This window comes from Alligator mississippiensis, chromosome 4, assembly GCF_030867095.1.
Source record: "Alligator mississippiensis isolate rAllMis1 chromosome 4, rAllMis1, whole genome shotgun sequence".
NCBI classification, from domain to species: domain Eukaryota; kingdom Metazoa; phylum Chordata; order Crocodylia; family Alligatoridae; genus Alligator; species Alligator mississippiensis.
This window is the reverse complement of record NC_081827.1, coordinates 92,661,599-92,676,659: the sequence shown is the minus strand read 5'-3', so window position 1 is coordinate 92,676,659 and position 15,061 is coordinate 92,661,599. Positions and strand designations below refer to the sequence as shown.

General features: G+C 36.0%; 1 protein-coding gene across 5 annotated transcripts in view; it reads right to left on the bottom strand.

Annotated features, from left to right (window-relative positions):
- Positions 1 to 2,276: 2,276 nt before the first annotated feature.
- BLTP3B (bridge-like lipid transfer protein family member 3B) overlaps positions 2,277 to 15,061 on the bottom strand; it is an 81,832-nt gene continuing 69,047 nt past the window's right edge. For 4 of the 5 annotated variants that reach the window (XM_019480872.2, XM_019480874.2, XM_014595192.3 and 1 more), the window contains 6 exons: positions 13,976 to 14,115; positions 11,719 to 11,869; positions 9,045 to 9,301; positions 6,236 to 6,344; positions 4,391 to 4,560; positions 2,277 to 3,516 (listed from right to left, as the gene is read on the bottom strand). In XM_019480872.2, the coding sequence (XP_019336417.1) occupies positions 3,394 to 3,516; positions 4,391 to 4,560; positions 6,236 to 6,344; positions 9,045 to 9,301; positions 11,719 to 11,869; positions 13,976 to 14,115 (950 nt within the window). In that variant the 3' untranslated portion in view covers positions 2,277 to 3,393. The other variant, XM_059726320.1, reaches the window with a different exon arrangement.

Here is a 15,061-nt window from a genome sequence, read left to right as displayed (position 1 = left end):
AAATTGTTTACCTAATTATATAACTTTGCATTTTTGTTTTCAAAATGATAGCCTAAAGTTTTCTTGACTTACATAATATTTCGTATCAGTCATGACTAAATATATACATATAAGCTTAGCGATCCCTTATGTTTACATAATTATGACTGACAGCAACAGGGAAAAGGAAGGGGCCATGGTAGGAGGACAAACAAAACAGGGATCCAATTACATGGCTACCCAGTTTGTTGTTGTTTTTAGGTGTCTTAGTTTTTACCTGTGAAATAACTTTTTGACCAACTGATGCCAGACCTACATCTGTGGCGATTTACGCATTTCTGGAATGTAGAAAGCTTCTCCCATTTGAGGTGAGAATCCATACCAACTGTCAGGCTACTGTGGCTGCTTTTAGCTTTGTATTTTGGCTCCCTATACAAGTGCTTGAGGTGGGGGGTGGGCATTTTAATTAGAGCGGTTCCCAGAGAGCTGCTCTAACTTAAATGTCGCGGTGCCACGTGTATTAAGCCCCCATGCATTTAAAAATGTCTGCAGACACTTTATCTAAACCTAGTGGAATGAGGTTTAGATAAGCGCCCTGTGGCCAATTTAAAATGCACAGAAGCTTAATACATGTGATACTGCAGCAACGCTGGAGCGTTCTCATTAGGCTGTTAGGAAGGATGGGAAAGGGAGGAGGAGGAAACCCTAGCAGCTGCATGGCAGGGCAAGTTAGATCTGCAAGAAGACTGGTAGGCTGGCTTTATGTTGAGGAGAATAAAGAAAGGCAGGAGTTACTGGGACAGCAGTGGATGTGTTCATGGAGCTCCATTCTGCATTTGCCGCTTTGCAAGGAATTCAAGACTCTTCAGTTGTTGCTTACTAATAGCATGGCTCAGTGATTGATGCGAACACTATAAATATAGGAGGTACTGGGGTGATTCAGTGAGCTAACCTGGGATCTAAAGGTGAGTAAATCTGTAATCATTAGCTTGTCCATATAACAAAGTTGGATTAGTATCAAATTAATCAGAAGCCTAATTGAAATCCACATAGAAACTAGCAAATACAGCTGCTGCAACACTTCCACCCTGAGACCTTCAGAGCTTAAATTTTCACTGAAAATTTACTCTCTCCCCATTCTCTCTCCTCAGCTTAGGATAATTGATGTCCCTTCTTTGAACAAAAAACCATGATTCACTCAAGAGGCTCTGCTGATAATACGAATTTTAAAACTAGGACTTGAGTGTTTTATGAATGACAGCAGAGCCCTGAACACAAATTACAGCCTTGTATTTAATCTGAGGCCACCAACTGCTATTTTCAGTTTAACATATTAAGACTTTGTTTTAATCTTTTTTTCATTTCAAATATTAATAAATTAGCTTTCCTTTTTAAATGATTTCAAAAGAAAACATGGATTAACATGACAGGATATTACCCTTCTCGGTAATGTTAAATCTGTGGACAAAATATACACCCAAATCTTTTGAACTGTTCCCAAGTACTGTCTAGTATTGTGACACTGCTCTGAGTTGGAAGAGCATTCAGTGTTGTGCTGTGAAAGATTAGAAGAGCCAACATATACAATATTACCATCAGCAGATTTCTAAAACACAGCAAATACCTTGTATCAACAAGAATCTGAGTTTGGTATTGGTTTGGTTTATAAGTAAGAAATCTCAAAGTATAATGCACAAACTTAAGAACATGAAAGCAAGCACTCTACATTTCTTTACCCAAAATATTTGGGGCCAGATCCTTAGCTAGTGTAAACTGGATTAGCTCCGCTGCCTTCAGTGGAACTAGGCAAATATACTCTAGCTAAGAAGCTGGCCTGCCGAGTCTGACAATAAACGTATTTTAAATCAGACCCATTACAGTCATGTTTCACTGTTCTAAAAGCCTGTTTCCAGGTATTTAGCTTCTCTATTAAAGCTGGTCTGGGATTAGTTTTTTTATTCTGTACTCTAGTAAAATTTCCACTGGTGTGATTGGGGATGTCGGAGTAAGGGTTTCAGGACAAGGGCTCTTCAGTAGTACAATCCACTACTCTCATAAAAACTGGAATAAAAAAAATATAGAGATTTTAACAAATAATTTCCATCAATGTAAATTCTAAATGTTATAGGTAAACCTTATTTTTTTAAAAAAACCCAAGCATTGAATTTAAAATCATTTCAATAATAGTCTAAATACTCAAAAAAAACCTCACTCAATCAAAATGCTTTCAGTTGACAGATTCAGTCACAAAAGCAAAGTGTCATAATGTTTAGAAGCACAGTCTTAAATTCCGTGTATTACAATTTTGTGTTTTTTTATTTATACATTTGTACCAATTCTTTTAACTGAAAATTATACTTCAATTTGTACAAATCACCCATAGTTTAAACTGTATAGTTACATTTTCATTTAAATCTCATAAGTTTAGCAGGGTAATTAATGATTCTCTAAAGTTTTACTCCTCCAAACATTAATATACAATTTATCAATCTTAGTGTTTTGTTTTTCCCCTTTTTATTTTATGTTACAATAATTGAACAATTAGAGAATTAAATACATTGGGCCAGATCCTTGGGTGTGACCGATGAGCCATGCAGGTCAACAGCAACTCACCTTTGCATACGCCTCCCCCTTCATCCCCAGTTCTGTTGCTTCCTTTATACAGGGCCAGTCCTCTGCACATGGTACAACAGTCTAAGGAATGCTTTAAATTACAGCAGCTACAAAAGCCGCACTGTGGCAGAGTAAAGGTATATGCAGGGATGTCCAAATCTACATGCCTTTTCATAAGATCCTGCTCTTTTACCTTGATACACCAGCAGTGGAAAGGAACAATCTATGAACCAATTTCCACTGCAAGATTACTCTTTTAAAAGTGTGAGACCTTCTCTGGGCCAGTTACATTGGCCTTCTGCTTAGGGATGGTTATAATACCATAGCTACATTGCACCAGAGGATCTAGCCACAAAATGATAGTGCAAATGTAATCTCTTTTAAAAGATACTTTTTGATGCATTTAAATCTTAACCAATAACAACACAGTATCAGTGATGCATGGTATATTTTACTTAGTCACAAAGGCACCTTCCTTTGCTATTGGAACAAGTGCATTTTCAGAAGTGTTCTCCAAACAACATTTCCTTTGATATTATTCAAATTAAAGTATCATGTCCTTATTGTTAGGTAAATTAGTAAAATACAATATAAACTGATTTTCCTGCTTCACTGCAGTTTCAGGAGGGCTAGAGAGGAAAACAATTGCAATGTCTTATTCTAAGTCTTCTGCAAGTATTCAGAATAGTAATTATTCCAAACGTGTTCTATGCTCGTGACAAGAAACAGACCTCTACTAATTCACAAACAGTATTAAGTACAGCCCTTCCTACAACAATCAAGTATTGTTATCCATTACTGTTAATGTTCAAGAGTCATCCTCTTTATTCGATGAAGCAGGTTATCTTTTTCCATATGCAGTTCAGCTAGAGCCATTTTAGCTTTGGATAGTTCTTGTCTAAGATATTCGTTTTCTTCAATAAGCTGCAATGATTAAGTTGAAAAAAGAAACACATTAATCTAAAAAAGATAGATATTAGTTTCTCTCTCTATTGCCAACTTTCTCTTCTCAGAGTAAGATTTACAGGTGTTGTGATGGATGCTCAGCCTGCTGGCTTGGGTGCAACTTTAATGGCACCAGGACTACTGGAGACATTTCTGGAGCTTGTGACAGGTGGTGAGGGGGACATAGTTTGAAGATGAGGCTTCTCTTTAGGTTGGGCTCCCCGTTTCACTTTCCCCCTTCCTAATCTTAATCTAGTAGCTGGACCATGGGCTCAGCTGAGCTCCAGTTTTAAAGTCCAGGAAGGGATTTTTCCTATACAGGAGAACTGATAAATTGTTATGTGGGTCTTACCCTTCCATTCAGGATATGGGAGAGGTTTCTGGGGGCATTTAAGATTTCAGTGTATTTTGTGCATTAAAAAGGGACTGACTGACCTACTTGGTCCTTAGGCCTGGGCATGAGGTAAGGATACAACTGTAATCAAGTCTTCCTCACCTTATAACTCTCTTATATCTGGTGTGGAGGTGTGCTGCGTAAGACCATGGCATCCATCTGGGGTCCCTTGACAGGTCTGAGGCTGCAGAAGGCATAGGCTCTCTCACCCATCCTCATGCTTAAGGTGTACTGGGACCACTGGCACTAGCTAAAATTCACTGGAATAATCCCACCAGCTAATTTACAGCATGTTATCCTAGTTAGGCAATAAGTTTTAAAGAAAACAGCATTTGACCATATTCTCCATTATTTTTTGTGAAATCCTGCTAAAGTACATAGCAATCTAGTAATTAACAACTGCAATGTCTTATGATTATAAAACAATAAGTTTAAAAAATAATGTAATGTTGTTAATACCTCTTGTCTGTGGAGGTCAGTTGAAATCCTACTTGATTTGGAAAGTATGGGAATTTCTGGAGATGCCTGGGTGGCTTGATCCTTTGTTTTGTGTTTGGAAACTCTACCAACTGGCTGCATCATCTTGCTTGACTCCTTGTACACCGATGCATCATTTATTGTTTGATTATCTATTTCATAAAGACAAAGAAGATCATTTGAAATGTTTAGCTTTTATTTATTCACATTAGTACTGAATAAAAACTACTATAAAATAAATTTTTATCATTAGATTTTAATACACCAAAAGCTTCTGGTCAGTACACAACATTAAAATGGAAGGTCATGATTTTAGCGGGAAAAAGATGTCACTATCCTGCAACTTAGAGAAACTAGTAGTAAATATGAAACAAAGAAAAAACATCATTAGTGCAGAAAATATGTTTTAAATGGCTATTTATTCATTATTATTTGCAGACTCAATATTATTTTAGGTCCTGATCATCACATGGCTGTAATTTGCACTGAAATCAATGAGAGTTTGGTTATTATTACCTAATATTTGTTTTTCAGAACTGGAGCCAGCAATTCCATGTAAAGACAATGTGTGAGAAATTTGTGAATCAAGTCCCTAAATCAATGCTATTTTAAATATTTTCAAGTTTAGCATTAAAGAAACTTTCTAAATTAAGTAATATTAATGAAACATTAATGCATTTAACCTGCATGTACTTAAGGTAAAATAAAGGGTGCAGTTTGTAGTAGTCTAAATAATCTTCATATGGGTATTAAAAGTTCTTTCTAAACAAGAATCTGCTTCAGAAGTTCATGACTAAATATAAAGATTCACATTTTTTCCATTGCAGAAAATATTACTCCAATCTTAGAATTTTATTGTATGTAAAGAGTTGAACTAATGGGGAAAAGTAAAAAACTGAACATTTTACTCAATGGAGAGAAGGATACTGATTATTGGAAGAAATCAAAGAACTGTAGAATTACACATAAACAATCTCTTTGCGTTCTGAAGCAAAAGAAGACGACCAAGAAGCATAATTCTAATACATTGGACAATATGGAATGATAAAACTACATGGAAACTGTTTTCAGCATATGCAGATAAATGTATTAAGTATCTGTGGTAGTACTGGTGAAGCCCTATCTAAATATGTATTTCTGTATGTGTATATCTGTGTACACCTATATTCTTGCAAAATTATTGTTCAAAATGAAAATCTCAATGCAAACTTTATATATAGAACTGCCATGGCGCATCCATAATATACAAAACAAACAGATACTTGTACTAGTGAGAATTATTGTAGCTATAATCTAAATAAACCCTTGCTTATGCAGGATGTATCGAGTCTGCAAGTGTTACTGCACTATAAATACTTAGTAATAAACAACTAGCTGTTATTTTATTTACCCTTAATAAATAAGAAATAGCTGAAACAACAGACCACTGCTTCACATTTAGAGAATGCGAACACCTGTTCCTTTTAAGTCAAGTCTGTAAGAATAGGGGAATTCAATATGTGTATTATAAAGAGAAATGAACCCTTATTCCTCGACTGATTTAACTTGTAGGATATGGCTATAGTCAAAACACTGCTGTTGGAGATTATGCTTCATTATTAGGACAGTACTTAATTTTCAGTTTTACAATGTGTGATGTATAGACAACATGACTACCAATTCTGCTGGTACTATATCCTTTTATTATTCACTACATATCAAAAAGTTCTTACACCAAATCAAAAACAATGCATACAAATTTTCACCCCCCCCCCCAAAAAAAAAAAAAAAAGATCACATGCTTTTTGCCTCTTAAGATAGGTTTTGGGAGAACATAGCAGTACACACCTCTAATGCAAAAAGAGCCATCATCATTCCTCTCTAGCAGAAGTAGGTCAATATGTAGAGTTATAGGGACTGGTTCAGGAGCTGTGAGATTATCACGTGGGCCGTCATCCTACAGAATGAAAGTAATAAAAATAGGATTTGTTACATTGTTGCTCTATCAGTGCTAGAAAATCAACATAATTAAAATCTTCAATTAAACTTTTAAATAGGTTTAATAAATTTGTGAAACACTGAATTTGAAGTGAAGAGTAGAATTTTCTGATCAGCTATCTGTTCATCTTCAGCACCTTTAAATTAGCAAGACTTTCAGAAAAACAAAGTGCCAAATTCATCTCACCCACTGAAGTCAGTATATATAATTTGACTAAAATATGAAAGACTTTTTTAGCCCAGGAGCTCTTCAAAGAAATAGAGATAAAATAGTATATGGCATTGCTGAACTGATTTTTCTCTTGAGCTATTTAAAGATGGTGGCAGAGTTACAGGTTTTTCTTTGGTTTAAAACTGATATGGTAATGACAATTATTATAGCAGTCACCAAAAAAGAAACATTTCACCTGCTGCTTTTGGTGTCCCAGGGTCTGACTGACTACTGCCCCTGTCAAGCATAGGAATATATTTAATGTCATCATGGGCAGATCTACAATCATGGCAAGGGATGTTTGGGTCCACCTCCTTTGGAAGCATGACATGTGCAGTGAAGAGACTTTCACTATGCATATGCCACAGAGCCAAAGCGTGCGTGTCTAAATCCCACATGCCACAATCCTGGATACCAGTCAGCTCACCAGCACATCAGTATAGCTCCTGCCAGAGTTCTGCATGTGCCATGGCTCTGGAGACCAGGGGCTGAGTATTCTTGCGGTTTGCACTCCCCTCTTCCTGGCAGCCGCATTCAGTCCCTGTTTTCACACAGCTCCAAAGACCAGGAGGCTAAGTGGTGCTGCTGCTCATCCCCTCATTTCTCTTGCTGCTGAATTTAGTGAGGGGAGGATGCAGGGAGGGAAGAGGAAAGGAAGGACTAACAGCAGTGGTGCTCATCCCCTAGGCTTCAGAGATATATAAAAGCGGAGGTTCTGGCCAGGCCTTGTGCCAATCAGCTAGTGAGCTCAGAGCTCATAGCACATAGAGGTCCTGACAGCAGCTGTGCTAAGCTAACTGCACATGCAATGTGCAGCCAAAGAGGGGATGTGACCATGCTGCCGCACCTCCCTGGATCTACCCTAAATGTCATCAGAAGGATGACACATCAGCAATATAAGACAAACAAAAGCAAAACGTGGAGCACAGCTGCCACAGCACCTTCAAAGAGCAATGAGACTGAGTCAGGGAAAAAATTATCCAGGCAAGAAAAATAAAACTCCCAATTCCTGCATGAAACACACTAGCCCAATCCCAGTGCAAAGAAAATTACTGCTCTGAATAGGTAGTGTAACATGAAGAAGAAGACTTGCCTTCCATTACCCAGCAGCCCTGGAGAAACGAAATGGTAAATGAGCACTAGATTCAGACTGAATGCATTTGCAGTTCGTCGAACAATACAACTGGCTTCATGGTAACTTGTAAGTGATGCATACAGAGTGAACTCACTGCTTCCACTACCAACACACTCTTATTTTCAGCTCAATAATATACATTCATCACCAACAAATAAGACATTTTGCCAAAAAGGCTTTGCCTGAACCTGCCTTCCTGCCAGGAAAGGAGAAAGGTAGAGTTTTCAAAGCTGAGTTTCAACGGTAAGAGTTTTCAAAGCTGGGTAAACATATGCTAAAGCTTTCATTTCTGTATTTGGCTGCTCAATTTGCTTTTCATCTGCAACCTTTATAAAATGTCCTCTGTCCTGTTCTGATAGTGGAAAGAGTGCTTAAAAGTTGCCTAGATAATGACAATGTCATAAAGGCTGCAGAGCTTGACTGCTAGAAGAACAAGGGACTGCACAGCTCTCTGCCTTGAGCAAAGACAATTCTCTGGTGTAATTTAGAGTAGCAGTTTATATTTATTCACAACCTCATAGTAACTGAGACTTTAGCTTCAAATGCAAAGGCTGAGAATTCTGTTTCAGGATCCATGCTAGGGAACTGAAATCTGAGCCTTCTTGTTTTTGGATTTGGCAGCAGTGGTGTTATTATCCCTACTCACCTTTCTCCTTGCAGTATTACTGCTTGCATATGAGAGAAATCATTGTCTCTTTAACTAAGAGGAACAAAAAAAAAAGCCTAGGAGACTGCACAGCAGCATCCTCTTAATGTTGCTATTTTAAGACACACTAGTGAGAAGCTTGTATTATTCAATAACTGTTTCCAGATAGGACAGAAAATGAAATCATGGCTCTAGGTAGTAATAAGCAAGCCGAGTCCTCATAGCCTCTTTCCTTTCAGTTAAGCTCTCATGACCAAAACTCCAAAAAAGGCTGCTAGGTTCATCATGTGAGTCTCTGTGAATACTGTTTGTAGTTAGAAAGCATGTGTTACTGGTGAACAATAAAAGACTTATTCTACCTTTGGGAGCCTACAGGACCTTTTCTCTAGTACCTTTCTAGTTCCGCCAGTCTCACAATGGGGAAAGGGTAAATAAAAAAGACAAAATATAAAAAAACATTAATTCCTACAAACAATCATGGTCATGCACTTTACCTCTATATATACACTGAGCCAACCTAATTTATGATTTTTAAATTGTTTTAGTGTAATCTAAGGGTTTTAAAGAAAAAGATGGGAGTTTCTTTTAAGTAAACTATATACAGAAAGCAAAGAAACAAAAGCATAGTTTAAACAGTTGAAAGAAGAAAACTACTTAGCTAACATACTTTTAAATTAATTGTTGTATTAGAAACTCTTATTTTCATAGGCATTACGGCTGCAACAGTTTCATCTTCTAGAAAATGCTGAATGTTTGTGAGGGAAGATATTAGGAAGTCAGCACTAAAATTATCTACATGACACTGCAGAAAACCATTTTTTACAGCCAGCAGAGAGTGTATTCCAGCACTAGGACCAGTTTCCCATCTCAAACTGATTTCAGGTGATGATTTAATTGGTCCAGCCACAGATTTATGATCAGAACCTATTGTAAAACAAAACAAAATTAGTATTAAAATGTTAAAGCACATATAAAAGGCACCCTAATAAGCAACTGCAATGTGAGTTTTCCTACTGCTATTGTATCAGATGTATAAATAACAAACAAATTAGTCAATTAAGAGGTTTCTTTTTTTAAAAATGTCATACCTTAAGGGCAAAAAGAGAATTCTAATAGTGTGTATACATAATTCTAGAAGAGAAATTTCTTAACACCTTTTCATTATGGTTTTCATTTATTAATCTATCATGTAAGGTAGTACAAGGAACAATTCATTCTTTACAAATCGCTCGCATGAGACACCTTACAAGTGTATGGAAGAATCTTAAATTCTCTGTGCACATAAAAATTGAACTGTTTTCAATACAATACTAGTATAACACAAGAAATAAAAAACCTCAATCTTTTGCATACCTTTTCATAGATGTACTTGACTCCGATTCAAGAAATACTGTCCTGTTTAGAACAGCATTCAAACACATGCTTAACTTTTAGGTGCTTAAGTGACCTCCTGAATAGGGATTATTTCATGAACTGGGGCCTTAATGGTAGTAATCAAAGAGAAAACTGGTATTTCAAAATCTGAATCAATTCAACAGATGGAGTAAATGACCGGACACTGCTTCCATTACTTCAGTGGGAATAGGACCAGACAATATAATAGCATAAAGCAGTAGCTTCCGGTTACCTTCTGATATCTGTAGCCAATGGGAGGTAATTACAACATTGAACTGATCATTTCTCTAAGATTAATGTTACAGAAAATTTTAATAAGTATCCATTTATTGTGCAAAATAATAAAAGTTATTACTATTAGACAAAGGATCTCTTAACACAGCAAAAAAACCTAGTATCAAATAGGTAAGTTAAATTAATTTGCTATATAGCAGTTAGCTGTTAAATTGATTCAAATCATTTACAAGACTTGCACTTGTAAATTTCTTAAATTCTAATATAATGTTCACAGTGGATATACAGATTAAATGGCATACTTATCGGGCCAAACTCACACATAGTATAAATCAAAGCAGCTTAAGTTAGATCAACTGAATAAGGCCAATTTATACCAGCTACCTACCTTACGTATTACTTTAAATTCATAGCAGAGACTACTTTTTTTGTTTTTAATATTTATTTTGATGCTTTTTAATTGAACCCCTCTGGTTTTCTGTTTATAACCCAACAATATGTTAGGGAACGAGAAACAGATAGGTGGGTTTGAGTCATTCAAGTACAAGTAGCCAGGAACCAGATTTTGAATTACAGAAGTTTTGGGGGTTTTTTTTATTCCCATTTCTTCTTTGACGCTATTATTCTTTCCAAATATATTTTAATCTTCTTTTGATGAAAGAGTAACTTCCTATCTATATTCCATCTCATTCTACACAACAATCTCTTCCTTGTCATCAAACATGGAAAATCTGTTCAGTGCAACATATTCTGAGATACCTCTAAATATGGGAAGCTAAATTCCAGACAGCTAGTAATCCTTATAGATTATGCATCTGATTTGCAGGCAGAGACAATGCATTTTAATTGAAATTCCAAGATACTATGGATGATCACATGCCATATTCATGAAGCACATACCAAGAGAGATAAATTTATTCTGATATATGGAACAAAATTCATATTTAGGCCCATTTTAAAATATATGTTTCTACAGCAGGTGCATGTAGAGTTTGTTTGGTTTTTTTGTTTTTTGTTTTGTTTTTTGTACACAAAGTTATCATTAATGTGCTCTTAATTGCCAGTGCAATGCTGTAATAAATCATCCAGAGCCACAGCATTTACATTTCAGAACCTGATATCAAGATCATAAAGCTTCTGATTGAAGCTTGTCTATCCCTATACAAGGCTGGATATCAACTTTCCTTCAGAAAGAAATTTCAGTTTTTCATAAAGTATATATAATCAGTTATACTTCCACAAATTAGTATTTAAAATAAAGAAAGGAATAATCTGCTTTTACTGAGGAAATATTCAAATTAAGGAACATTTGAGTGAAAATAATGAAGTTCCAGCATTATAAGACAATCTATGGCAGGATAGCTGACGAAAAGCAAGTGAATCTGTACATCCTATGCAATTAATTTAGTTTTTCAACCCATTATCCCAATCAGTCTATTTCTATTTCTTTCCCACTCACTGTATGCCAACTGGGAAAATGGCAAGTCAAGATGGTTATGCTAAACTAATGGATAAAATGCTATTTATATATCTTCTATAGCACAGTATTATTCATCTATTTTATTTTTGAGACAAATACAGATGTTTTTACATGATTTACGTAAGTATCTGAGGGAGGACTACCATAAAGCTCCTAACAGCTCATTAATAGTAAAAAATAAATGTCTTCTTAAGTCATGAGAATAGTACTAAAATCTCTTGTTAATTCTTACCTATGGTTCTGTTGCAAAGATAATGTCGAACACTGATATTGCCCAACTGGTTTGGCATCACCTGGTTCACCTGAAGGCAGACTTGTGTGTCTTCACCTCTGATGTCAATTTCACCATTAATGTCAAACATTTTAAAAACTACAACGGACATCTATCAACAGGTACACAAAAATAAGATACAAGATATGTTTACAAATCAAGCGTTTAATAGTTATTTTGCAAATATAACCATAATATAGAAAGCTCACCTTAAAAAAGTTATAAAAGGAAATCGCTATCAATGCAATGCTACAAAAGCATCATTTTGCAGTTGAATTTTTTTTATTATTATTATTATTAAATTTCCCCTCAGGAAAGATCCTCAGGCACACAAGAGTGTCTTATTCTTTCCTTGTTCCTCACAATCAGCTCTACAGCAAACTAATCAATGTTTGCTCACTGAGGCTAGGCACAGAAATTCACATAAACCAATATAATTGAAGAGAAACCAGATCAAACCTGTAAAGGAACAATGCACATAAATGACTTTCAAATGGCCAAAACCAATTTAAGATAAGCCTGGATGGATATAGTAACAATGACATAGTAACAGACTATGGGGGAGGTTCCATGGCAGGGTCCCCCCCATCCCCAGGCTCGGCCTGGCTGGGGGCTCACCACAGCCCTACCAGCCCTGCCTGTCAGGGACTGGGGGCGGATGGGCAGAGGCCCTGGCCCTGCTTGAGGCTAGTTGGGGACAGGGGACTGTATCCCCCACTGCAGGTGACAGCAGGGGGTTGGGGGTGTGTGCCAGCCAGTCAATTAGGGATGGCTAGGCTGGTTAGCAGGCTGGGAGGTGTGCTTTAGTGCCTCAGGCCCAAATGAAAAGTAAATGTTTGTTATGTTCAGTATTGGTTCAGTCTACGCAGCTTAGAAAAACCTACGTAGATTGAATTGATTCTGCCTCAGGCTTTTTGACTGTCTGCACGTAGCCTGAAAGACAAAAGTGACTCTCTCTCCTGCTAATCAATACCAAACCAGGACTGGCCAAAAGAGTCACTAGAATACATCCTTTTATGCTCCTTCCACTACATTCTTTAAAGCACATGCCTAATTTTAAACAAATGATGTTGATCAGGTTCAATCAAGATGTTTAATCAAGACTAAAGTAAAGACTCTAACTAGACACACTGACTGGTAGTTTACTGTGCCTTCACTAGTCAGTACTTGTCCTATATTTTAATACTAGCCCACAAACTTCCAAAAATCATTTTTTTCCACTCTTAAAAATCCATGTTAATTATTACTGCTACTATTATTACTATGGGGCAAATTTCCTAGGGGGCCTCAAATTCAGCTTCTGTAAATGAGAAACGATATGCCAAAATTGAATTTGCACATCCCAAAATGTGTAATCAAAGAGCTTTATTACATCCAAGCACAAGTTGCAATTATTAAAAATGTATCTGAATGGAGCTAATTTTTAAAGGTGATTTTTAATACTCCACTAACTGTATTTATATGACAAATATACCTAATAGTACGATTAAAAGGGCAATTAGCACATAACATATTGAAATCTGTTGCCTAATTTTTACATGTCCTTCCATACACTCAGATTATAGATTTCCATTCTGAACTATTCAAAGTGTTTACTATGCAAGAAATTCAGATCAACCAAGAAACAAGAATGTCATAAATGGAGTAGCTGAAAGAGTAGATGTAATGACTATGGAAACCTCCTAAGGCAATTTATATGCACTGAGAAGGAAGGTGGTCAAAAGAGCATCTTTTTATTTTAATTACACTGTATGATGTTACAAAGGTTGTTTAAAATATCACATTCATCATTTTGGATCTATAAGCGTGCCAATACATATATCTATGCTAACTGATTAGCAATCTATAGCTATCAACATTAAAATATAAAGATATTAACAAACAGTTACCTATTTTTTAAAACAAAAATTATGCCATCCATCACTAGAAATGATGAAAGCCACTTAACTGACATTCCCATTCATAAGGGATACGATGCATACTTTAGGCAGTAGTAGTGAATCTTCAGGAGAACTTAAAAAAAAAAAAAGATCACCTAAAAATCAGGTGTGTACTGAAGTTCACTGTTACTTTTTACTGGGGCATTCTGATAATAAATCTATGCATGTAACAAATTCATAAGAATGATCTGAAAGTCATGTTTAGAAGACATTTTAAAATGCCATTTTAATGTTTAGTTTATTAAAACCACTCCTTTAATGAATTCCAACAGTCTTACCATTTCTTCATTAATCTCTTGAACACTTTCTGAAGCTGCACTGATGGCATCTGGAGATGATCCACCACAGTTCTCAATCCCTGGTTCTTCTTCATGGACATTTTCTGGGGGACTTCGGTAATTCATAACTGCAATAGCTTCTGTGAGCATAACATCAGAAAAAATAAGAGTCAATATAATATAATCTGTATTGTTCACAAATTAACAAAGCTAGTCCTATATATACTCTTAACACATTTTTTAAAATGGCTTTAAAATTTGATTTGCTTTATAACATGAAGCTTTATGACTAATAAGAAGAACTAGCATAACATGGCAGTAGTCCTTTTAGCTCTGGCCACAGAAGAGGAAAAATATCTGAATTTCTCCGAATCCTGACTCATCTATCCAGCTACTTTAAAAAGCAATATATTTTCTTTGGGTGAAATTCATTCCATCTACACAAAGACTAAATATTCAGACACACGGTGCAGGTAGTTTTTTGTTTGTTTTTTTTTTTTGTTTTGTTTTTTTGTTTTTTTTTTTTGTTTTTTTTTTACTACACACTTGGGGCAATTGAATCTATTTTTTCAACATACAGCCACGCTGAGGATGGCTTCTATTCCAACTGTTAAGGCAGAACACCACCTGTAACAACTCCGTGCCTGTTACAGAGAGCAATGAATGAAAACCATTTAAGTATGAATACTCATGTGGCTTCCACGCTAGTATATGTAGGCTGGGATAAAAGCCTTTCTTGCAGGGCTCCAGGGATACATCAGTCCTCTTACCTACTACTTAATTTCTAGACATCCAATGCAGCCTTGTATCTACTATCTAAGAAATTCAAAAAGGGCCTTGTTTTAGTTTTTTGCATCACAAGTATATTTTAACTTGCAAAAAGTTGGTTAAAGTACTCCAAAAGTCATTGATCTCATTGTATTCCAAAGGTCATTGACAAATCTTTTGCCCGATGCCTTTAAAAAAAAAGTGGCTGCAGCTCTGCTCTTTATAGAGCTACGCAGTCAAGCTCTCTCATATTTGTCACAGAAGTTTCTATTTCCTTAACAACTAGGGAACATACACCCTTTACAACCTGCAATGAAG